Here is a 27,705-nt window from a genome sequence, read left to right on the forward strand (position 1 = left end):
TAATAACTGGGAACTAAATATTGAGGTAATGTGTTACCATGCAAGATTCCTCATCTGTAATAATAGAGTGTCAAAAAATAATTTCTAAATATATTGGCGGGGCTGCCCATGCTGAAATTTTTACTTACTTTTTAGCCTTATATAATTTTTCTTAAACCATGTACTTTAATTTCATCTATGATTTTTAAAGTTTAATGTAGTTTTTAAAGAAAATTTAGGAACATTATACTATTTCCCAGATTCCATTCATATCTACATTTATAATTTTGTTGTATGTACCCTTTCTTGTCAATTTTCAGTCAACTTGTAACTTACATCAATTTTATTTCACTTTCAATTTAAGCTATTTATATCTCTATGATTCACATTAAAAATATGTAATTACTTAAAAATGTACCTCTATGTAAATCATCTTATCTCCTAGCAGTGGTAGAGGTATTACAGTAGGTAGTTACTAAGGTATGAGCTGCAGAAAAGGAGCAGTGCAAGCTGCTAACCTCTCTAGGTGGGTTCATACCCACTCTTTGCCTAAAACAAAAAGCCAGCCAGAGCTGGGAAATCCCCAGGTGGATGTCTGCACATGAGAACTGAGACAGGTTGGAGAACAATCTTGGCCCATTCTCATGAACATACTGCCAGGCAGCTGCGTCTGGGGAGTTCTCTCCCTGCACACTAGGTGCAACCTCAACGTAGACAGGGAAGGGTTCTTGATTCTGATCAGGAAAGAATTCACACACAGGCCAGGCAAGTGTAAATAAGGAAGGAATTCATTAAAGCAAGAGTAGTAGTGGATGGTGGCAGCCATGCAGTTAGTAGAGAGCAAGGAAGAACAGAGGGAAGAAAGAAAAGCTCACTGAACTCCTGCTCAGCATGAGGCCAGTCCCTTGCCAACTCCTGAAACTAGGGTCACCTGGCATCTGCTGTCTGCTTGAATCTGCACAGTTCAGGAACTAACCCCTACTACCCCAGGATTTGGGGGAGCTGCAGAGCACTGAATGGAGTGAGAGTATGTCTGGGAACTTCCTCAAAGCAAAGAAAGGAGATTTTCATGCAGGCTACTAAAGAGTGTGACTGTACAGCCACAGTCCCATCCACTACGATGTGTTCTTTCATACACAATAATAGTAGTATTATACACAGCAGTAATAGTAATATAACTCCATTCAGGTTCCTGGACCCAATTCCAACGTGTGAATGTGGCAGGGGGGCTTCCTACACATACACTGAGCAATTGTCAAACACCAGCAGGATGTCGAGAACTCAACTAAATTCTGATGCCGTCTGCTCCAAGACAACACCCGATTCCCCAGGTTAAGGGCTCCAACCTACAAGACTGCCCTCCATCATCTACTCCAGACACCAGTTGCAAGCCCCAGGCTGTTTGTTACCTGTATTTCTGACCTATGGGCTACAGATTGGAGATTCCAAAGACCACCCCCTTAGTTTCGATGAATTTGCTAGTGGTTCACAGAACTCAGGAAAACACTTACGTTTACCAGTTTAATGAAGGATACTGTAAAGGATACAACAGCCAGATGAAGAAATACATAGAACAAGGTCCCAAATAATGGAGTTTCTACCCTTGTGGAGCTTGGGGTCTGGCTTGGTGGCACAGGGAGGCATTCCAGTTCCCCAAGCACAGAAGCTCTCTCCAACTGATTAGCAGAATCCAAGAGAGTGATAAGCTCTTTTTTGAGGGCTTCATTACATAGGCATAATGGACTAAATCATTGGCCATTGGTTGATTCAACCTCCAGCCCTCACTCTTGGGTTGGGGTCCAAAGTTTCTCATTAACATGGCAAGACACCCATTTCACCTTTAAGACTCTGCAGTATTTCCAGGAATGTGGATGAGACCAAATATACCTGGGAAATATGAATTTGGTCATCTGAATAGCCAAATATGTATTTCTTATGACTCATTATATCATAGTCACCCAGGTTACGGGAACTTGTGAGCCCTAATTAGAGATCTTATAGCCCTTCCCTACCTGTCTGAAGTAGAACAGAGAGAAGACTAGTACTTAAGTTTAGAAAATTGAATGAACTAGCAAAGTAACAAAGACGCTTACCAGTAGGAAAAGGTCTCTCACAGAGACAAAATGCTGTAAGTTAGCAGCAGGGCTTTATTTAAGGCAAAGTACACACTTGAAGAAAGGGGAATGCAGGCAGCCTCAGAGAGGAGGCATGCTTAAAGGCTTAGGATTCTTGTTTTTTAAGGATTTTAAGGATGGGGTAAAGGGCCAAGGGAGCATAGCTTTGAATGTGGCCTCACAGTGTCCATCTCCAGTGAGGGACATTATGTCTTCAGGGATAGTCAGTCCTCTAAATATTCTGTATGATAATAAACTTAACATAAGGAATTTATTGATCCCGTTCTTCTCCAAGATAGTGATTACCCTCAGGCAGTGGGAACTTATCATGTAGGACTACTTGCCTGCCCTGCCTTAAAATAGGGTCAGTTGTTGGCTAACTACCATAAAGTATGTTAGGAATCTTACTTCCTAACTCCCTGGTTTTAATATTCATATTTATTTATAGAATAAACAGGTTTTGGTCCACTTTTTAGCAGCCTGTCCATGTAACAGAGTTCTTCTATTTTTAATGTCTAAAGCACATGCTGTCTTGATAAGAGGGAAAAACTGAACTACTCGACACAGATAAAAATATTTCTCATTAGCCTATATAGCTCCCCTAAAAGGTACATTAACACCTAATTGTGTCACTCCACTAACTTCTCACCTTTCCCTCTGTAAATGTATTTCTCCTTCTTGCTCAGAAGGAGCACCTTCAGATGTCTTTAGGAAAATGAAGGCATCTTTGTCCATTCAGTATTTAGTCTCCTACAGGAAGTAGCGGAAAGGTAACCTAACTCTCCAGTTGGACCTTGCGTGGGGAAAGAAGCCCTGGATGGCACCTTCTGGTAACCCAACAGATCCCACCTGGGTTGGGCTACAGTTGCAGAGTCTACCTGGATTGCTGCCTGTTATTTACAAGGGTTCAGGATCAGATCTGGCTAAGTTCCCATGAAGCAAGTGGTCTCCCAAAAGTTTAGCTGCTTTATAGGTTATATCTGGGAAGCAGAGCACCTTTAATGCCCTAAAATAATACTTTTATACTGATGGTCATTTTTTCCAAGTAGAACAAATTACTGATTTAATTAAATGATTTTATAAAGAAGGTATATATAAAATAAAAATTATTGTAAATAATCAAATAATCAAACTCATAATGAATAAACATTTATTTGAATTTCTCCTGGAAATAGCACTCAACATATAAGAAAAATAAACCAAGCTGTAAGATTTTACTTTAAGTGTAGCCATTTTTTCAAGAAGTGTAAAGTTGGGCTCTGTATTTAATGGCAACAAGTGGGACAGCTTCTGTTTTAAAACTACCATTCAAAAAGTAGTATTTTAAGAAATATATACTATGATTAACATGCTGTGTTTTATAGAATGGATACATATCTGAATGTCAATCTGAATATGGAAGAAATATATGTGTTAAAACTACACAAGAAAACCAAATGCTCTTTTTTATAAAAAATAGCTTAAAATAAAAAGGAACTTGTTTTAGTAAACTCAATAATTTTTACATGGATTTTTTTAAAACTCTCACTTACCCTACTCCAGTAAAAAACAAAACAAAACAGGTAGATTTGAGTAGAGCTATTACTTGACAGATCATTTCAGTGCAGTGTGGAAGCTGGTCACACAGTTAATGTTAATTTCCTAAAGTACATCTTTTGAAGACTTGTCTAGTAAAATTGCAGTATCAAATATAACATAACACAAGACATGCAATAACAAAGTTAAATCATTATAAAGTTTTTCAAACTACTTTTAAAACTTTTGATTCACCAAAGAATAAAGATGTCAAATACAGTAGCATTCTCAGTCTCCAACATTATGCATCTTATACTTTTGTCATTTGGCAAGTCTTTTGGAGCCGAACAAAAACAATGCCGTCTAAACAGTATTTCTTCTGTCATTGTAATACAATTCTTCAGGCAGAACAGTAGGCACAGAGCAAGAATTAGATTTTTGGAAGTTTTGGTGCTTTTACCACAGGATTTGCTTCCTGTAAGTATCTCTTCCCTGCACTCTTGTAATCATAGATGCAGCCATGAGTTTCTGCATAGCGATGAGGTGCACAGAAGTTGTTTCCACATCTAAAGCACAAAAAAAGATTGTGTGAATAGTCATGTTTCTATTAGAGGCTCATCTCCAGGAGAGGTGAGCCTGACTGCAGGTAGTCCAAAAGGAGCCCTTTGGTCCTCGTTAGCAATTTCAGTGCCTTGCACTCATAAATAAGCACAGGAATCCCCCAGAAGAACAAGTTAACCACCCATGAACAGGAGAGTTTATAATAAAGAATTCATTATGGAATGAAACAGGATATAGACATTTATGAAGTAGTAAAATAGCAAAAAGTAGTAGTAAATATGTCCACCAATCTCTTACATCTAGTAAACCTCGGAGAACTCTCAATTTCTGAGAAATTGTCTCCTAAGAAATTTACATTATATAAAACCTAACTATGCCATGAAGGGTTTAAAAAATATTTCTAGCAACAAGATAAGTTATTTACATTTGAACAGAACATGCTCTAAAAAAACAGCTGATATTTTTAATGCCATGGCCTCGGCTTAAGGGCAGACACCAATCTTGAAACATATTAATCATATTAATCAATGCTAATGAAAAAAATAATTATAGGTAGAAAAAAATCATTGTTTTGTAAATATATTATTTATCTGTTTTGAAATAAAAGTGTACCATATGATTTTTTAAATTTATAGTACATTAACTTTAAATTTACTCCTTTTTTTGTTCAATCTGAAACAGAATCTTAGAGGAGGGTTCCTTCCAACCCATATTCAAACAAAAAACATGTATATCTAACATTAAACTAAAAGAAAGTACATTCTCCAGTTGGTTTCAATCTCCTAATTTAAAGGGCAGGGGAGGATCTCATGCGTTTGGAAATGCATGAGCTGCCGACAATTTGCTCTTCACACTAGCCAATTAGGAGTTCTATTCTAGGCTGCTATCTGAACAGCATCTTAACGATGTAATCAATACCCAACTTAAAGAGTGTCTTATACTGTGTTCCCAGGCGGAGGCACCACAAAGAAAGCATCTCAGCTTTTCCAGCTAGCCAACCTGCCTGCATTCGTAGCTAGTAGCCAGTCCAGTTTTCTTTCCACAAAGGAAACAATGCTTTGTCGTCTTCTTCTTTGTGTGAATGGGGGCTTTCACAGGCGGGAGGTGATGAGTACCTTCTCCTGTTTAGAAAAAGGACAGCTAGATTAATACAGACATAAAATTCTAAATGTGAAATACTATTAAGCAAAACACAAAATGCATTCCTGTCACTGCAAAATTCTATGCCATGAAAAATTTGGACTACTTTTTATCCAGAATTACTTACAAAATCTGCAAGTGAAGATGCAGTAGAACTTACATTTTTCGAGATGTGCTAGGTTTCTACTGACTGGGACTTACATTTTAATACTTTTTATACACACCAATACTTTTCTGATGATTTCTAAGGGCAATCAATAAAGTACTCCAACTTTGATAGAGGACCAAGAAAAATGTCTGGTTCAAAATCACAGTTATGAGGCCTCTGTGAAAAATCATAATATGTAATAAAATCACCTTGTTCTTTCCCACCAAGAAGGAGCATCAGTATCATAACACTAGTTTTTCATGATTACACCATAACAATTAATCAAACCATGAGCAAGTTATTTACCCTTTCAAAAATTCAATTTGTTTCTTTTTTAAGATAACAGAACATGTATTTTTTCTTCTAGGTTTCTAAGTATCAACTCAGTTTTCATGTGTAAAAATCATTCTGAAAGTTTTAAATTTTATAATTATATAAAATATCACGTTATCAATAGTGACTAACATGGTGCCCTATTCAATTTCACAGTGCTATACCTTTTCAAGAATATTTATTAAATTTGGTACTATTGTAACAACTTGACTTTTTAACTTAAAAATAAGAGAACATGTTATTTTATAAGAAATAACTAAATTTATTTCTTTAACTACTAAGTGAAAGGATTTTAGAACTGAGCAAAATTCCCACAAACCCCATTCATAAGTAGAGAAGCTCCAAGTCACTGTCCATTGTTACAATAACAATGCAAGTACTTGGTGGCACTCAAAGGCCAAGAAGCAAGAGGCAATGAAAGAAAACAAAACACAGGGAAGGAATGAGAAGAAAAATGGTAGAGTGTCAGTGGTACAAGTACCTATTCTCCACTACTGGAAAAGTTTGGGAGGCCTGGACTTACTGTTTATCTGGCAGGTATAAGTCTCTGGACTGGAAACAAGTATCTCATCACTTTTATGGAATGTCACTGATAACGCTAAGCACACTTGGAGATGAAGGCACTTGTTGAGTTGGTGCCTGGGCAGCATTAGGGGCCATTCAGTTGGTTGTTTCAAATTTTTTCTAGTTTGGGGCAAGATCTGGGAACATATTTTAGACTGGTAATAAGGCAGACTTAATTTTGCTGGGATTGTATACCTAGCACCCAATCTGGGTTTTGGCAAAAGACTCAGCACCAATTAATTGTAATTCCAATGTTTTGAACCCTTGAAGGATTTGCAGGGAGGTTTAGCTGCCAGATACACAGTTATCTTCTTCAAGGGCACTTACAGTTATCAAGAACATTTCACAAAGGTGATGGGGTACTTTCTGCTTCTTAAAAATAAAGAGAAGCATTTACATAGGACACATAAGAAAGGCATATACTACCAGATTCCCTGTGGAAGCTCATCTAATTGCAATTATCTTTGAAATCAGGCTTAGGATAGTCTTCTTTAAACAACAGTAGGAAAATCTGTTGATGATAATTTAGTTTGGTGTAGTTATATTTTCATTTTCTTCTTTCTTTGGAGTTGCTTAACTCAATGTTTCCTGAATGTTTTTTCCTTCAGTAACTCCTGTGAATGTGTGAGACAGAGAACACAGTAGGGACAGGAATGAGGTGGCACAGAGACATAATGCTGTCCTCTCCTAGGAGAATGTATCCCTCTGCCCACCAGAGAAAACCACTTGTCAGTTATTTATTCTAGGCAATGAACTATCACTGATAGGTTCCCTACTACCAACAGGAAAAATTCAAATTCCTTTGACTGGCATTCAAAGTCATTTGTGTCCAAAATGATACCTTTCTAACTTTCCAGAGTCAAGTTCTGTCATTTACCACATCATACCCACTCTGAATGATGCACCAGAGCCATTCACATGTGCTGTCTCTTCTAAAATGTTCTACTCCACCTTGTCACCAAGTAAGACTCTACTTATCCTGTACGAAGATATCATCAATAATCAACTCCTCTCTGAAGCCTTCTTTCAATGTGTATTGAACATGTGAATAAGGAAGAAGCCAGTTTTTCAGTCAAGATGTCAATCCCTTATCAGATACATCATTTGCAAGTATTTTCTCCCATTCCTCAGGTTGCCTTTTTACTCTGGTTGATAGCGTCTTTTGATGCACAATAGTTTCAAAAGAATTGAAAGCAGGGTGTCAAAGGTGTAGTTGAATACTCATGTTCATAGCAGCATTATTCTCAAAAGCTAAAATGTGGAAGCAACACAAGTTTCCATCCAATGGTGCATGGATAAGCAAAGCAAAATGTGGTCTCTACATACCATGGAATATTAGTCAGTCTTAAGTATGGAAACACTGAGCCATGCTACAACACAGATGAACCCCGAGGGCATTTACTAAATGAAGTCAGTCAGACACAAAAGACGAATACTATAGTATTTAGAGTAGTTAAAACTAACAGAACATAGAATGGTGGTTGCCAGGGGTTAGGGAAAGGAGGGAATGACAGAATGAGGAGTTAGTCTAAAGGTACAAGAGTTTCAGTTTTTCAAGATGAAAAGAGGTCTGGAGATGGATGGTCGATGATGGTTGCCCAAAAATGTGAAATGTATTTAATGCTACTGAATTGTATACTTTAAAATGGTTAATATGGTAAATTTTATGTTATCTGTATTTTACCACAATAAAAAATTTGAAAAAAAGTCGATGTATTAAGACTTTGGAACCTTGGGCCTCACACAGTAGTGGAGTGCAAACCTTAGGTATCTCTTTAAAAACAAAACTCCCATGACAACCATAATACATAAAGTATCCTTTGGAACCTTGGGGCTACAAGAGTGGTACATCTTTGGTAATGAGTTTCCCCCCTCTAGTCTGAGCATTAAAACACAAAAGATGATGATAGTAATGGCTTCCTTGGAAATAAGCACTGGTCAGTGCACGTTTAAGGGGTTACTGTTAAGTGCTAATGTTATAGGCATTTTTGCTACTATGCTTTAGAAAATGCTAGTGCTAGTGATTGTCCTTTTCTTTCATCCAGAAATAACCAATTCATCAAAAGGAGCTCTTACTACCACCCTTGATAGTATTGTGATGTTAGCAAATACCTTTCTTAGGTGCATCCTCAAAACCCTCCCAGCCCCCCAATGTGGCTCTAGAGTGGCCAGTGTCTAGGAGGGTTGAGAACTACATGTTAATTCTTCATTTATCTTGTCTTTTCACATAGACCGTATCTCTTCCTCAATAGCAGAGATCTCCATTAAAATTTTTGTTTTATACTTTAAATATGTCCTACAGTGAATTTTCATAATCATTTCCTTAAGTGGAACAAAGTTTAGGCAGAGCATACTCTGTACACACTACAGAGAATTCTTATTTCTCTTTGAAAGGTCAGCAGTATGGATGAGGTGATTATTAGCCTTCTATTGTTTTCAAAATCGTCTGTGGCTTACCTATTCTTTTCCCTGCTGCTGTATTATTTCCATTCATTCCAATACCACGAGTAGACTACAATTAAAACACAAAACATTTATAGAGGTGAGTTAATGGAGAACAGAAGAAAAGTCACCAAACATGAAATACTTGTATTTTATTACAAAAAATGCTGTTGAGCTTTCATTTTTAACTACTTACTCTAATTTTTAATTAAATTAACATGGAACCTGATTCTCACTTCCAGTAATATTGTACTTATTATTTATCTTTAAATAATATTTGATGGTTCAAATAAAATTTATTTAAAGAAAACACTAATAAAAATATCATTTGAAAACCTGTAATAAATTATTTACACGAAATTATTTTCAAATTACAGTTTTCAATACAGGGTTAAAATATTACTTAAAATTCAACTGTCAAAAAGATTTCTACAAACTGGATAAACATTTTAAGAGAAACTTAGGAAAAGAATTCAACCTTATGCCTCCTTAAGTATGTAAACAAAAGCCAAACCTTAAATATGTTGAATCACTACAAGGATAACTAGTTGAACATATTGAAAGGCAAATACTTACTGAAAAAAATTCTGTAGGTTCTAACTGGGGAGAACTTTTCCTGAAGCTTTCTTCCTGAAAATGCTGGAGGTTTGCAGACAGCCCAATTCCAGAGGTCTGAAGCCTGCCTGCCCCACGTGTGCTCTGTAAACTGTCCCTACTTGCACTCTGGGCCAGCAAAGCAAGAGAACCTGTATTATTTATACAATCAACAGGCTCTTTAGAAGCCTTGTTAGCCATATCTGTGATATCCCTAGCCTCAACTTTAGAAATAATATCAGATCTTTTCCCAGGGGAATCAACTTTAACAGCTTGAAAGCGAGTAGACCTTGAGAAAGAAGAATCAGTTTTATTTCGAACATCCAATGACTGAAGGACTTTTTGTGAAGTAGAAGACTGGAGGTTCTCAGACGCAAAACATTTGGGTGGTCTCTGTGGTTTCACCACAGAATTATGTAGTGACATTGGTGTAGAATAGCAAAGAGGTGACAAGAATCTTTTTTTGTGAGGACTTAAGTCATTGTGGTTGAGAACTGTAGTCTCTACTGATTCACCACTTAACTTTCTTGCAACATGTTTAAGATGCTCCTCTGTAGCTTTCAACCCTTTATCACCATTTGTGAGTAAGAACTCTGGATTTCCCTTCCAAGTGCCTTCTAAGACACTGCTCTGTTCATCACCATTTCCTTCTGTAAACGAAGCAAAAGAACCTACTTCAGGTAGAAGTGATTCTTCAGTTACACACTCTTCTAAAGTCGGAGATAAAACAGTGTCATTCTCATTATTAGATACCAAATTTCCTGAAAAGTGTTTTGTCTGCCTAGGCAAGGATGATCCAAGGTGGAGAAGAGGATCAACAAGCTCTTTGTCACTTTCCAACTCCGTATGGGGTATCCGAGGTCGTAGTTTGATGCTGCTATTGGAATGAGACAGTGGGTTACTCTCCCAGTCATCTTCCTTAGGAAAACCGCTAGCTATAGATGACGTGGGTCCATCAGCAGGGGGCAGAGCTGCCAAACTTGAAATTGCACCGCTGGATATTTCATGTAGATAAGCATCCCCAGGAGAAGGCAAACAAGGCTGCCCAATGTTGGGGAGAACCCTTGACAATCTGTGGTGAGCAGCTGCCGTGGAACTACTAGAAGGTCGAGGAGCTATAGGTGGATGAGGTTTTACCTTGACAGCTTTCTTAGGCTAAAAGAAAAGAGTGAATATATAATTCCTGCTACAGTAATTTTCTTGGCCCATTAACAAAAATTAATGAAGGAAGAAACTGTTATTTTCCTTTAACATATTGGCATTTTGGTTACCTCAATTTAAAATGTTTAAAAATATTGAAAGCTTAAGCTTATGATTAAGAAGAATTTTGCTATTTTCCTTCATTAAGTAAATTTTATGAGAACATTAAAGTAATTTACTTCACTGATTTTCCTCATTTCTGATTATCTGTCAGAGTTTTGCTGAGAAGTAAACCCACTGATAATATTGGATATAACATTGCTGACCTACTTTAGATATCCAACAACTTTTCCTAGTAAGATGGTGTTTGCCTAGGTAGATATTGCAGAAAAGAGTTTACAAGCCTAAAGTGCTATCTGTGAAAAGGCCTGCTTGCAAGGTTGCCCTTGGGTGGCTTCTGGGAACTTGTATTTCAGGATGACTCCCATCAACCTGACCAATAAGACTGTCTTCATTGTGCTAACCTGTTTGTGCAAACAGTAGGTTTACACTGACATTAACTTTCCTTTTGGGAGTCTAGAATTTTGGTACATGCTAAGTAGAGGGTGCCTACATGAGCAGCCCCCAATAAAACCCCTGAGCAGAGATTCTGAAATGAGCTTCCATGGTAGACATCACTTTGCAAGTGCTGACACAACTCATTAAAAGAAATTAAGCATGTCCTATGAGACACAACTGGTATAGGACTCTGGGAAGCTTGTGTCTGGTTTCCTCTGGACTTTACCCCATACGTCTTTTCCCTTTGTTGCTTTTGTTTTGTACCCCTTTGCTGCAATAAATCTTAGCCATGAATACACCTATATAATACTCCTATGAGTGTTCCTAAGCTAATCATCAAATCTGCAGTGGTTTAGGGGTCACCAATACAGTAGGTTATAATAAAAGTGTCATAACAATTCCTGATGTTATGGATAAAGTTGCAAATTAAATATATGGAGTCTTAGCTCTTATCTTTAAGATATGAGCTGATATGCGCATCAGGACACAATGAAATACCTGATGACATACCATACTCCCAACTTATAAGAAAGATAATTCAGTGGATATCAGTTGAGGCACAAACTAAAGGAGCTAAACATTCAAAGAAAGAAGAATCTTGGAAAGATACCTAAGCTCCTGTAGTTGCTTTTAGCCTAGGGTCTTGTCTTGCTACTCTGCAATTCTATACTCAGCAAAAATAAACTATTTTTCAAAAATGAAGATGATGACTTCTGGGCTTAGAGGTTAATGGTTGATGCCTAAATATGAATTTCCCTCATGCATCCTCTAAACAATCATACAGATGAACAATATAACAAAATCACCCATAATTCATAATTTCATTAAACCAGGTAATAGATAAAATTAACTTCAAGTTACCTTAAATAGGAAAATACCCAAATACAAAATCTAGGGGACTCTGCACAGCTTCTACCTGTGGTGAAAGACAAGGGTGTGCAGTGAGAGAGAGGAAGGAAGGAAGGCAGGGATGGAGGGAGGGAGGGAGGGAGGATGGAAGGATTGGAAAGAAGACATGAAGAAAAAGAGTGGTGTGAGAGGAGCTCAAGATGGTGGCGTGAGTAGGGTGGCAGAAATCTCCTTCCAAAACCATATGTATTTTTGAAAAACAGCATGTACAATGATTCCTAAAAGAGAGACCAGAAGATACAGTACAAAAGCCAGGCTACATCTACATCTGCAAGAAGTCAGAATCTCATGAAAAGGGTAAGATACAAAGCTGTGACCAGGCAGGAGCCTAGCACTCTCCCTACCCCAGTGCAATGGCAGGAGGAAAGGAATCAGAGTAGGGAGGGAGTGGAAGCACAGGACTGCTAATTATCAGCTCTAGTAATCTGCACCAGGAGCACAGATGCACATTGCACGGTGTACTAGAGATTAGAGAAATGGAAAAGTAAAATCAGAGACTGAGACTGGAAGTGGGTCCCCACAGCCGGCTCCCAGTGGGACCAAAGAAAAGTGGGCAATTTAAAAGTTTAAAGGGACAAGGGCTTAACAGGGGGACAAAATCGTCCTGGCACACTGAGCCCAGCAGGCTGGGGATTTTAAGGAACTTCAGGCGCCCTAACCCACTGGATGGCAATGCAGCTCTGAAGCCTCTCACGGTGATTAACAGCCGGCCATACCTTTCCCCCACTGGCATTGCAAGCAAACTGGTGGACTCACCACTGTTGCAGACCAGCTCCACCCACAGCAGCCACACAGAGTCTTCTAGCATGCAGCAAACCAGGCCAGACCCAGAGGCTGCTGCCAGCACGCAGCTGACAGGGACAGGCAGAGGAAGCTGACGTGAAGTCTGGAAGGCATGAAGGGGCACTGTTCTCACAGGAGAACACACCTGCCACTATGGCAACCCCTCCACAGTGCTCTATGTTATCCCAAGGGCTGCCCACCCATGGCAGCTCAGGGGATTAACCCAGAGACTGATCCCAGAGTGTGGGTAACTGGCACAGGCAGCAGAGAAGGACAAGGTGACCAGCAAGCCAGAAGAGACTTTGTTCTCCCAGCTGACACATGCACCACCAGCTGGTGATCACTTCTATTGCCATTAAAAGGCAGAAGAACCTGGTCCGGTCAAAAATCACTCAAACAACCCCAGAGAGAGGGCCGGGCGAGAGAGATATAACCAATCTTCCTAAAAAAGAATTCAAAATAAAGGTCATAACCATGATGATGGACCTGAAGAGAAATTTGCAAGAGCTAAGGGATGAAGTCCAGAGGGAGATATAAGAAATGAAACAATCAACAGAAGGACTTAACAGCAGACTGGATGAGGTACAAGAGACTGTTAATGGAACAGAAATCAGAGAACAGGAATACACAGCAGCTGAGGGAGAGAGATATAAAAGGATCTCTAGGAATGAAAGAATATTAAGAGAACTGTGTGGCCAATCCAAACAGAACAATATTCACATAATAGGGGTACCAGAAGAAGAAGAGAGAGAAAAAGGGATAGAAAGTGCCTTTGAAGAAATAATTGCTGAAAAGTTCCCCAAGCTGGGGAAGGAAATAGTCTCTCAGAACATGGAAGCCCATAGATCTCCCAATAACAGGAACCCAAGGAGGACAACACCAAGACATATATTAATGAAAATGTCAAAGATCAAAGACAAGGACAGGGTATTAAAGGTTACCAGAGAGAGAAGAAAGATCACCGACAAAGGAAAACCCATCAGGCTATCATCAGACATCTCAACAGAAACCTTACAGGCAAAAAGATAATGGCATGATATATTTAATGCAATGAAACAGAAGGGTGTTGAACCAAGATTACTGTATCCAGCATGATTATCATTTTAAAACTGAAGGAGGGATTAAACACTTGCAAGATAAGAAAAAGTTGAGGGAATTTGCTGCCCACAAACCACCTCAACAGGGTATTTTAAAGGGACTGCTCTAGATGGAAGTATTCCTAAGGCTAAATAGATGTCACCAGAGAAATCAGAGCAAATAAAGCAGACAAACCAAATATTAACTAAAGGCAAAAAAATAAAATCAACTATCCATAAAAGCAGTCAAAGGAAACACAAAAGAGTACAGAATAAAACACTTAACATATAAAGAGTGGAGGAGGAAAAATAAGAAGGGAGAGAAATAAAGAATCATCAGACTGTGTTTATAGTAGTGTAATAAGGGAGTTAAAATTAGATGGTTAGATAGCAAAGAAGATTCCCTTGAACCTTTGGTAAACACAAATGCAAATACTACAATGGTGATAAGTACATATCTATTGACAATCACCTTAAATGTAAATGGACTGAATGCACCAATCAAAAGACACAGAGTAATATAATGGATGAAAAAGCAAGACACATCTATATGCTGCTTACAAGAGACTAACCTCAAACACAAAGACATATGCAGACTAAAAGTGAAGGGATAGAAAAAGATATTTCATGCAAACCATAGGGATAAAAAAGCAGTACGTGTATCAGACAAAACAGATTTCAAAACAAAGAAAGTAACAAGAGATAAAGAAGGACATTACATAATGATAAAGGGGTCAGTCCAACAAGAGGATATAACCATTATAAATATATATGTACCTAACACAGGAGCACTGACATATGTGAAACAAATACTAACAGAATTAAAGGAGGAAATAGAATGCAATGCATTCATTTTAGGGGACTTCAACACACCACTCATTCCAGAGGACACATCAACCAGACAGAAAATAGTAAGGACACAGAAGCACTGGAGAACAAACTAGAACAGATGGACTTAACAGACATCTACAGAACTCTACACCCAAAAGCAGCAGAATACACATTTATCTCAAGTGCAAATGGAAAATTTTCCAGAATAGACCACATAATAGGCCAAAAAAAGAGCCTCAGTAAGTTCCAAAATATTGAAATTCTACCAACCAACTCTCAGATCACACAGGTATAAAACTAGAAAGAAATTTTAAAAAGAAAACAAAAAGGCACACAAACACATGGAGGCTAAACAACATGCTCCTAAATAATTAATGGATCAATGACCAAATTAAAACAGACATCAAGGAATATTTGGAAACAAATGACAAAAACAGCAGCACAATGCCCCAACCACTGTGAGATGCAGTGAAGGCAGTTTTAAGAGGAAAGTATATAGCAATCAAGGCCTGTTTAAAGAAGGAAGAATAATCCCAAATGAATAGTCTAAATTCACAATTAATGAAATAGGAAAAAGAAGAACAAATGAGGCCCAAAGTCAGGAGAAGGAGGGACATAATAATCAGAGAAGAAATAAATAAAATTGAGAAGAAAAAAACAATAGAAAAAATCAATGAAACCAAGAGCTGGTTCTTTGAGAAAATAAAGAAAACAGACAAATACCTAGACAGACTTATTAAGAGAAAAAGAGAATCTACACACATAAACAGAATCATAAATGAGAAAGGAAAAATCACGATGGACCCACACAGAAATACAAAGAATTATTAGAGAATACTACAAAAACCTATATGCTAACAAGCTGGAAAACCTTGAAGAAATGGACAACTTCCTAGAAAAACACAACCTTCCAAGACCAACCAAGGAAGAAACAGAAAATCTAAACAGACCAATTAGCAGCAACAAAATTGGATCGGTAATCAAAAAACTACCCAAGAACAAAACCCATGGGCCAGATGGATTCATCACTGAATTTTATCAGAAAATAGAGAAGATATAATATCCATACTCCTTAAAGTTTTCCAAAAAATAGAAGAGGAGGGAATACTCCCAAACTCATTCTATGAAGCCAGAATCACTCTAATATAAAAACCAGCCAAAGATGCCATGAAAAAGGAAAATTACAGACCAATATCCCTGTTGAACATAGATGCAAAAACACTCAACAAAATATTAGCAAACCAAATTCAAATACACATCAAAGGGATGATACAACATGACCACGTGGGATCCAATGCAGGGATACAAGGATGGTCCAACATTTGAAAATCCATCAACATCATCCATCACATCAACAAAAAGAAGGACAAAAACCTCATGATCATCTCCATAGATGCTGAAAAAGCATTCAACAAAATTCAACACCATTTCATGATAAAAACTCTCAACAAAATGGATATAGAGGAAAAGAAACTGAATGTAATGAAGGCCATACATGATAAACCCACAGCTAACATCATACTGAACAGCGAGAGGCTGAAAGCTTTTCCTCTGAGATCGGGAACAAGACAGGGATGCCCACTCTCCCCACTGTTATTCAACGTGGTACTGGAGGTCCTAGCCACGGCAATTAGAAAAAATATATACAGAAATACAAGGCATCCAGATTGGTAAAGAAGAAGTCAAACTGTCACCATTTGCAGATGATATGATACTGGACATAAAAAACCCTAAAGACTCCACTCCAAAACTACTAGAACTAATATCAGAATTCAGCAAAGTTACAGTATACAAAATTAATACACAGAAATCTGTTGCTTTTTCATACATTAACAATGAACTAATAGAAAGAGAAATCAGGAAAACAATTCCATTCACAATAGCATCAAAAAGAATAAAATACCTAGGAATAAACCTAACCAAGGAAGTGAAAGACCTATACCCTGAAAACTACAAGACACTCTTAAGAGAAATTAAAGAGACACTAACAAATGGAAACTCATCCCATGCTCTTGGCTAGGAAGAATGAATATTGTCAAAATGTCCAACCTGCCTAAGGCAATCTACAGATTCAATGCAATCCCTATGAAAATACCAACAGCATTCTTCAATTAACTGGAACAAATAGTTCTAAAATACATGTGGAGCCAGAAAAGACCCTGAATAGCCAAAGCAATCCTGAAAAGGAGGAATAAAGCAGGGGGGATCTCACTTCCTAACTCCAAATTCTACTACAAAGCCACAGTAATCAGGACAATTTGGTATTCGCACAAGAACAGATATACATACCAGTGGAACAAAATAGAAAGTCCAGATATTAAACCAAATATGTATGTTTGATTAATATATGATAATAGAGCCATGGATATACAATGCGGAAATGAAAGCCTCTTCAACAGCTGGTGTTGGCAAAACTGGACAGCTACATGTAAGAGAATGAAACTGGATCATTGTCTAACCCCATACATAAAGTAAACTCGAAATGGATCAAGGACCTGAATGAAAGTCATGAAACCATAAAATTCTTAGGAAAAAACATAGGTAAAAATCTCTTGGACATAAACATGAGCCACTTGTTCATGAATATATCTCCCTGGGCAAGGGAAACAAAAGCAAGAGTGAACAAGTGGGACTATATCAAGCTGAAAATCTTCTGCAAAGCAAAGAACACCATCAATAGAACAAAAAGGCATGAAACAGCATGGGAGAATATATTCATAAATGACAGATCGAATAAAGGATTGACATCTAAAATATATAGAGAGCTCATGCACTGTGAACAAACAAACAGCAAATAATTCAGTTAAAAAATGGGCAGAGGATATGAATAGACAGTTCTCCAAAGAAGAAATTCAGATGGCAGACACACACATGAAAAGATGTTACACATTGCTAATCATCAGAGAAATGCAAATTAAAACCACAATGAGATATCACCTCACACCAGTAAGGATGGCCACCATCCAAAAGTCAAACAACAACAAATGTTGGCAAGGATGTGGATAAAGGGGAAGCCTCTTACCCTGGTGGTGGGAATGTAAATTAGTTCAACCATTGTGGAAAGCAGTATGGAGGTTCCTCCAAAAATTCGGAATAGAAATATCATTTGACCCACGAATTCCACTCTCAGGAATTTACCCTAAATATGCTGGACCCCAGTTTGAAAAAGAAGTATGCACCCCTATGTCTATCACAGCACTACTTACAATAGCCAAGACATGGAAGCAACTTAAGTGTCCATCAGTAGATGAATGGATAAAGAAGAGGTGGTACATATACACAATGGAATATTATTCAGCCAAAAGAAGAAAATAAATCCTACCATTTGCAACAACATGGATGGAGATAGAGGGTATTATGCTCAGTGAAATAAGCCAGGTGGAAAAAGACAAGTATCAAATGATTTCACTTATCTGTGGAGTATAACAACAAAGAAAAAACTGAAGGAACAATACAGTAGCAGACTCACAGAACCCAAGAATGGACTAAAAGTTACCAAACGGAAAGCGACTGGGTACGATGGGTGGTAATGGAGGGATAAGGGGGAAAAAGGGCCATTATGTTAAGCAGACATAATGTGTGTGGGGGGTGCATGAGGAAGGCTGTACAACACAGAGAAGACAAGTAGTGATTCTATAGCATCTTACTACGCTGATGGACAATGACTGTGATGGGGTATTTGGTGGGGACTTGATAATGGGTGGAGTCTAGTAACCATAATGTTGCTGTTGTAATTGTGGATCAATGATACCAAAATAGAAAAAAAAGAAAAAGAGTGGTGTGGATAATCTAGGGCTGATGGAACTAAGATAAACCTGCATGAAAGAAAATCCCACTTGATTATGAAAAACATGAAAACAGGTTTAAGATCTAGGATATTGTAACATAGGCTACTAGAAAATCAGAAATAATTGATTTGAAACTGTTCAGGACTTAAGGAGATAGTTTCAAGAAGATACCACTTCTGGGAGAAGAAGGCATCAGTCAGAAAGAAAAGGCACCCATTGGTTGAGAACTTGACAGTGAAGATAAAGAAGGCAGCAAGAAAGTGAAAGTAAAGAGCCTACAGACAAAAAACAAAATCAGAAAATTAGGAAACAAAACTCCACCCTCCAATAAGACAGCACCATTGATTTAAAAAACTGCATTTCACTGTACTGAAACAAGAGGGTGCTTTTCAAATAAGATACTTACTTTGCCACACAGAATCTTCACGTTTGTCTATGCACAATTGTTAATATTCATTAAAGCAAATTAAAACTCCCACCCCACCCAAAATCAGGAAGTAAACAGAAAAAGGTAGGCCAAATTCATACAAAGCTACTATAAAAATACATCAGAAAATGAGAGTCTCATTTCAGCTGATGAAAATTGGCCTCCAAAACAATGAACCAAAAGAAAACTGATTTACAACACTCCAACATGAATATACTTGTTATTTTTTAAAGGTTCACATCATGTGAGGAGCCAAGATGGCGGCGTGAGTTGGGCAGCAGAAATCCCCTTTCAAAACCATATATATATTTGAAAATACAACAAATACAACTATTCCTGAAAGAGAGACGAGAAGATACAGTACAACAGCCAGGCTACATGTACACTTGCAAGAACCTAGTGCCTCACAAATGTGGTTAAGATACAAGCCGTGGCCTGGTGGGCCACAAGCACAACCCCCACCCCAGCTCCCTGGTGGGAGGAAAGGAGTTGGAGCAGGGAGGGAGAGGGAGCCCAGGACTGCTAAATAGCCAGCCCTAGTCATCTGCACTGCGAGTGCAGACACACAGTGCGTGGTGTGCTGGATACTAGGGAAATGGAATAGTAAAACCTGCAAGCGGGTACCCACAGTCGGTGTCCCTGGGACAAAAGAAAAGCAAGTGCTTTCCAAAATTCTTAAAGGGACAGGAGCTACACAGCTGGATGAAAGTGTCCCGGCACACACAGCCCAGCAGCTGAGAATCCCGGGAAACACCAGGCACCCTAACCATCTGGGTGGCAGTGCAGCTCTGAGGCCCCTAACGGTGATAAACAGCCTTCCACATGTTCCCCTTCTGGCACAGCCCCACATAGCGGAGCAGTAGCCTGAGACCATCCAAGCCCACAGGAGCTGTGTGGAGCCTCCTCCGCAGCCACCCAGCCCAGATGGAGAGGCCCCATCAGCACACAGCTGTCCAGCACAAGCCACTAGAGATTGCCATTCTCACAGGAAGGGAAGGCAACTGGCAAACAGGAAGGGACTTTGTTCTCCAAGCTGACATATGCGCCAACTGCCTACGACTACCTCTATCACCATGAAAAGGCAGTAGAAGTTGATACAGACAAGAATAACCCAGACATCCCCAGAGAGGGAACCAGGAGAGATCGATTTAACCAATCTTCCTGTAAAAGAATTCAAAATAAAGGTCATAACCATGCTGATGGAGCTGCAGAGAAAAATGCAAGAGCTAATGGATAAAGTAGGGAGGGAGAACACAGAAATAAAGCAATCTCTGGAAGGACTTAAAAGCAGAATGGACGTGGTGCAAGAGGCTGTTAATGGAATAGAAATTAGAGAACAGGAATGCAGAGAAGCTGACACAGAGAGAGATAAAAGGATCTCCAGGAATGAAACAATATGAAGAGAACTGTGTGACCAATCCAAATGGAACAATATTCGCATTATAGGGGTACCAGAAGAAGAAGAAGAAGAGAGAAAAAGGGATACAAAGCGTCTTTGAAGAAATATTTGCTGAAAACTTCCCCAAATTGGGGGAGGAAATAGTTGCTCAGACCACGGAAGCACACAGAACTCCCAAGAGAAGGGACCCAAGGAGCACCAAGACACATAATAATTAAAATGGCAAAGATCAAGGACAAGGACAGAGTATTAAAAGCAGTCAGATAGAGAAAAAAGGTCACCTACAAAGGAAAACCCATAAGGCTATCATCAGACTTCTCAAAAGAAACCTTACAGGCCAGAAGAGAATGGCATGATATATTTAATGCAATGAAACAGAAGAGAATGGCATGATATATTTAATGCAATGAAACAGAAGGGCATTGAACCAAGAGCACTGTATCCAGCATGATTATCATTTAAATATGGAAGGATTAAACAATTCCAAGATACGCAAAAGTTGAGGGAATTTGCCTCCCACAAACCACCTTCACAGGTTTTTTTAAAGGTATTGCTCTAGATGGAAGCTCACCTAAGGCTAAATAGATGTCAGCAGAGAAAATAAAATCACAGCAAAGAAAGCAGACCAACCAAATACTAACAAAAGGCAAAAAATAAAATCAACTACTCACAAAAGCAGTCAAAGGAAACACAAAAGAGTACAGAATAAAACACCTAACACATAAAAAATGGAGGAGGAGGAATAAGAAGGGTGAGAAATAAAGAATCATCAGACTGTGTTTATAATAGCTCAATAAGTGAGTAGAGTTAGACAGTAAGATACTAAAGAAGCTAATCTTGAATCTTTGGTAACCACGAATCTAAAGCCTGCAATGGCAAGAAGTACATATCTTTCAATAATCACCCTAAATATAAATGGACTGAATGCATCAATCAAAAGACACAGAGTAATAGAATGGATAAAAAAGCAAGACCAATCTACATGCTGCTTACAAGAGACTCACCTAAAACTCAAAGACATGCACAGACTAAAAGAGAAGGGATGGAAAAAGAAATATCATGCAAACAATAGGGATAAAAAAGGAGGTGTTGCAGTACTAGTATCAGACAAAATAGACTTCAAAACAAAGAAAGTAACAAGAAATAAAGAAGGATATTACATAATGATAAAGGAGTCAGTCCAACAAGAGGATATAACCATTATAAATATATATGCACCCAACAAAGGAGAACTGACATATGTGAAACAAATACTAACAGAATTAAAGGAGGAAACAGAATGCAATGCATTCATTTTAGGAGAATTCAACACACCGCTCACTTCAAAGGGCACATCCACCAAACAGAAAATAAGTAAGGACACAGAGGCACTGAACAACACACTAGAACAGATGGACCTAATAGACAACTATAGAACACTACACTCAAAAGTAGCAGGATACACATTCTTCTCAAGTGCCCGTGGAACATTCTCCAGAATAGAACACATATGAGGATACAAAAAGAGCCTCAGTAAATTCAAAAAGACTGAAATTCTACCAACTAGCTACTCAGACAGCAAAGGTATAAAACTATAAATAAATTGTACAAAGAAAGCAAAAAGACTCAAAAACACATGGAGGCTTAACAACATGCTTCTAAATAATCAATGGATCAATGACCAAATTAAAATAGAGATCAAGCAATGTATGGAAACAAATGACAACAACAACACTAAGCCCCAACTTTTGTGGGACACAGCGAAAGCAGTTTTAAGAGGAAAGTATATTACAATCCAGGCATATGTAAAGAAGGAAGGACAACCCCAAATGAATAGTGTAAAGTCATGATTATCAAAATTGGAAAAAGATGAACAAATGAGGCCTAAAGTCTGCAGAAGGAGAAATCAATGAAACCAAGAGCTGGTTCTTTGAGAAAATAAACAAAATAGATAAGCCCCTAGCCAGACTTATTAAGAGAAAAAGAGAATCAATACACACAAACAGAATCAGAATTGAGAAAGGAAAAATCACAACGGACCACACAGAAATACAAAGAATTATTAGAGAATACTACAAAAACCTATATGGTAACAAGCTGGAAAACCTTGAAGAAATGGACAACTTCCTAGAAAAATACAACCTTCCAAGACTGACCAAGGAAGAAACAGAAAATCTAAACAAACCAATTACCAGCAACAAAATTGATGCAGTAATTAAAAAACTACCCAAGAGCAAAACCCCTGGGCCAGATGGATATACCATGGAATTTTATCAGACATAATACCCATTCTCCTTAAAGTTTTCCAAAAAATAGAAGAGGAGGGAATACTTCCAAACTCACTGTATGAAGCCAGCATCACCCTAATAACAAAACCAGGCAAAGACCCCACCAAAAAAGAAAATTACAGACCAATATCCCTGATAAACATAGATGCAAAAATACTCAACAAAATATTAGCAAACTGAATTCAAAAATACATCAAGAGGATCATACACCATGACCAAGTGGGATTCATCTCAGGGATACAAATATGGTACAACATTCGAAAATCCATCAACATCATTCACCACACAGACAAAAAGAAGGACAAAAATCACATGATCATCTCCATAGACACTGAAAAAGCATTTGACAAAATTCAACATCCATTCATGATAAAAACTCTCAACAAAATGGGTTTAGAGGGCAAGTACCTCAACATAATTAAGGCCATATATGAAAAACCCACAGCCAACATCATGCCAACAGCGAGAAGCTGAAAGCTTTTCCCCGGAGATAGGGAACAAGACAGGGATGCCCACTCTCCCCACTGTTATTCAGCATAGTACTGGAGGTCCTAGCCACAGCAATTAGACAAAACAAAGAAATACAAGGAATCCAGATTGGTAAAGAAGTACTCAAACTGTCACTATTTGCAGATGACATGATGTTGTACATAAAAAATCCTAAAGACTCTACTCTAAAATTACTAGAACTAATATCGGAATACTACAAAGTTGCAGGATACAAAATTAATACACAGAAATCTCAGGCTTTCCTATACACTAACAATGAACTAATAGAATGAGAAATCAGGAAAACAATTCCATTCATAATTGCATCCAAAAGAATAAAATACCTAGGAATAAACCTAACCAAGGAAGTGAAAAACCTATACCCTGAAAACTACAAGACACTCTTGAGAGAAATTAAAGAGGACAGTAACAAATGGAAACTCATTCCATGCTCTTGGCTAGGAAGAATTAATATTGCCAAAATGGCCATCCTGCCCAAAGCAATCTACAGATTCAATGCAATCTGTATCAAATTACCAGCAGCATTCTTTAACAAATTGGAACAAATAGTTCTAAAATTCATATGGAACCACCAAAGACCCCGAATAGCCAAAGCAATCCTGAGAAGGAAGAATAAAGTGGGGGTTCTCGCTCCCCAATTTCAAGCTCTACTACAAAGCTAAAGTAATCAAGACAATTTAGTACTGACACAAGAACAGACCCACAGACGAGTAGAACAGAATAGGAACTCCAGACATTAACCCAAACATATATGGTCAATTAATACACAATAAAGGAGCCATGGATATACAATGGGGAAATGACAGCATCTTCAACAGCTGGTGTTGGCAAAACTGGACAGCTACTTGTAAGAGAATGAAACTGGATTATTTTCTAACCCCATACACAAAAGTATACTCGAAATGGATCAAAGACTGGAATGTAAGTCATGAAACCCTAAAACTCTTAGGAAAAAACATAGGTAAAAATCTCTTGGACATAAACATAGCCACTTCTTCATGAACATATCTCCCTTGGCAAGGGAAACAAAAGCAAGAATGAACAAGTGGGACTATATCAAACTGAAAAGCTTCTGTACAGCAAAGGACATCATCGCTAGAACAAAAAGGCATCCTACATTATGGGAGAATATATTCATAAATGACAGATCCGATAAAGGGTTGACATCCAAAAATATATAAAGAGCTCATGCACCTCAACATACTAAAAGCAAATAATACAATTAAAAAATGGGCAGAGGAGCTGAACAGACACTTCTCCAAAGAAGAAATTCAGATGACCAACAGACACGTGAAAGGATGCTCCACATCACTAGTCATCAGAGAAATGCCACAATGAGATAACACCTCACACCAGTAAGGATCACCACTATCCAAAAGACAAACAAGAACAAATGTTGGTGAGGGTGTGGAGAAAGGGGATCCCTCCTGCACTGCTGGTGGGAATGTAAATTAGTTCACCCATTGTGGAAAGCAGTATGGAGGTTCCTCAAAAGGCTCAAAATAGAAATACCATTTGACCCAGGAATCCCACTTCTAGGAATCTACCCTAAGAATGCCGCCACCTAATTTGAAAAAGGTAGATGCACCCCTATGTTTATCGCTGCACTATTTAGAATCGCCAAGTAATGGAAGCACTCTAAGTGTCCATCAGTAGATGGATGGATAAAGATGTAGTACATATACACAACAGAATATTATTCAGCCATAAGAAGAAAACAAATCATACCATTTGCAACAACATGGATGGAGCTAGAGGGTATTATGCTCAGTGAAATAAGCCAGGCAGAGAAAGACAAGTACCAAATGATTTCACTCATATGTAGAGTATAAGAACAAAGAAAAAACTGAAGGAACAAAACAGCAGCAGAGTTACAGAACCCAAGAATGGACTAACAGTTACTAAAGGGAAAGGGACTGCGGAGGATGGGTGAGAAGGGAGGGACAAGTGGGGGGGGAATGAAAGCGGGCATTAATATTAGCATGTATAATGTGGGGGGGATGCACGGGGAGGGCTGTGCAACACAGAGAAGACAAGTAGTGCTTCTACAGCATCTTACTCTGCTGATGGACAGTGACTGTAATGGGGTTTGTGCAGCATACTTGCTGAAGGGGGTAGTATAGTAAACATAATGTTTCTCATGTAATGGTATATTAATGATACCAACAAAACAAAACAAAAGAAAAGAACAACAAAATCACACAACCCTACAGAAGAATGGGCAAAAGATTTGAATAGACATTTTACAAAAAAGGGATATCAAAATACCCAATGAACATGTGAAAGTTCCTCAACTTCATTAGTCAGAGAAATGCAAATTAAGCCATAATGTGATGCTGCTATACATCAAGAAGAATGACAAAAATGAAAAAGGACCATACCAAATACTAGTAAGGATGTGTAAAAACTGCAGTTCTCATTCACTACAGAACAGAATGTAAACTGGTTCAATTACTTTGGAATCATTTTGGAAAACTAACAGTACCTAGTAAAGCTAAACATAGGCATACTCCATATCCACACCCAGAAAGAGGAGATACCCATAATATGCAAATATTAACAAAGTATCTAAAAAAGTAATTACTGTAAGATTAAGATGAGGTTCCTTTTATTGTCCTTCTTGGCTCTAGAACTACAAAATTATTAAAAATCATGAATTATTTTAAGTGCAGCATAAATTACATTACATGTGCTGTTGGCCTAAAAACCCATTCATCACTTTCAATATGTCAACAAATAACTGAAGGCAAAAACTTGCAATGAGTAATATTTTATGTATGTATGTATGTATGTATATGTATGTATATATATATATATATATATATATATATATATATATATATATATATATATATATAATTTTTTTGGTCAGGACCATCATCAGACCTCAAAGTGAGCCCCGCAGGAATAAACAAGAGAATGGCCTGGCCAAGTGCAAAGAGCGTCACCTTTTTGCTGGGATTGTTGTTCTCCATCTTGGCCTTCAGGAGCTTCATCTTATTCATAGTTATTGAATTCTCGATGATCTGTTGCCCAGAGGGAGAATGCTCAAGTTCCTTATCCTCCGCAGTATGTGAACCATGCACAGAGCCGCCGCTGCAAAGAAATTATGACTACCATTGAAATGTGCCTGATATCTGGCCCAACGGTTTAAAATACTCTATGTGCACTAGAAACCACAGATACTGCTGCTGATAAAACAATAAATCCGCCACATCAGTGTAAACTCAAGGCAATTATATTTCAAAAAATATATTTCGTAGGAGGAAAAAATAAATGGGGAGAAATATCACAATCTAGCATTACTGTAAATCTAGGACAGCCAAGCTTTTTCTGAAGCCAGTATACCATAAGTATAGATCTTTTGGCATCTGCTTATATTATTCCCACAGCAGCAAAATCCATTTCCACAAGAATGTTCAGATTTCATTTTGTCAGCCAAGGCAACCTAGACCATAGGTTGATCAGATTTCCATTAACCAGGAAGAAAAAGAAATTCACATAGAAGTCCAGATTTTTATTCCTCCTGAAAGGATTCTCCGTAAAAAAAGGAAGTCATTCACAGACTTCATCAGAATATTTTCTGTTCTTAAAAAACAACAGCAACAAAAAAGAGTAACTTAAGATTTTTCTTAGTGTGATTGGAGTAACCACCTAGAAGAGCATAGATTGTAAAATGAAAAAAGACACTCCAGTCATGACACAAATTATTAAATATGTAAAAAATTTCAATTACTAACCAATCACCATGACATTTATTCACACCTCAACAAATTATTATTTGGGACCTTCCCTTTTACTGCATAATATAATGGCACTTACCACACTACCCTCACATGTATTCTTCGATGTCTACCCTCCCCTCTTACCTCCCATATGTAAGTAAGTGGGAAGCAGAAATTAGGTTTTATTCATCTTTCTAGTCTTAGCACCTGATACAGTGCCTGGCACGTATCCAATAAATGTTTGTTGAATTGAACAGAAACATTACTTAAATTTCACTCAGGATTTTCAATAATGGGAAAATTAGAATGGTAAGGGTTTGCCAAAAACACAAACTTGGCATATTTGAAGAATGACTAACCTTTTAAATAGAGAAAAATAAGAATGTGTGGAAGTCATTCTGCCTGACTGATTTAAAGGAAGACTAAAGTTTGTATCTGGGGAAGGAAGCCAAGGACATATGAGGGTTAAGATTTCTTGTTCTATATGGTTGTAAGAAATGAAAACAGTTTAGGATAGCCTTAATAAGGGGCATATTCCATAATGCTTCTGAAGTACATAGTACCACCACATGAAGGCAAAGTAGAGAGTGGAGAGCCCCATTCTTAAACTTTAATGGTAAAACTGATGACATTCTGAAATCGTGGGTTAATTGTATGCATAGAGGGCATGGGTATCACAAGAGAGAATGCTGGGAATAGGCTCCAAAACCAATTTAGTCTCTAGTGCTTGACTCATGACCACCACTTCTACTATTTTAGATGCTGACTACGGTATAAAAATTGACACAACAGGCGCAATGCTGAATTAATGTTGCTCTATTTACTGAATGCCGTCTGCCAGGTACTTGCCATATATTATTTCCAATCCTCACAAAAACTATATAAGGTGATACTGTGTCCCT

General features: G+C 37.9%; 1 protein-coding gene across 1 annotated transcript in view; it reads right to left on the bottom strand.

Moving 5' to 3' along the window:
- Positions 1-650: 650 nt before the first annotated feature.
- Positions 651-27,705, bottom strand: part of ZFAND4 (zinc finger AN1-type containing 4) — a 71,876-nt gene continuing 44,821 nt past the window's right edge. Inside the window, exons 5-9 of the mRNA XM_057505802.1 lie at positions 26,027-26,174; positions 9,373-10,545; positions 8,812-8,866; positions 5,173-5,290; positions 651-4,174 (exon numbers count right to left, since the gene is read on the bottom strand). Coding sequence (XP_057361785.1) covers positions 4,039-4,174; positions 5,173-5,290; positions 8,812-8,866; positions 9,373-10,545; positions 26,027-26,174 — 1,630 coding nt within the window. The 3' untranslated portion in view covers positions 651-4,038. The remainder of the gene's footprint in view (positions 4,175-5,172; positions 5,291-8,811; positions 8,867-9,372; positions 10,546-26,026; positions 26,175-27,705) is intronic.

Source organism: Manis pentadactyla, chromosome 8 (genome assembly GCF_030020395.1).
Source record: "Manis pentadactyla isolate mManPen7 chromosome 8, mManPen7.hap1, whole genome shotgun sequence".
NCBI lineage: Eukaryota > Metazoa > Chordata > Mammalia > Pholidota > Manidae > Manis > Manis pentadactyla.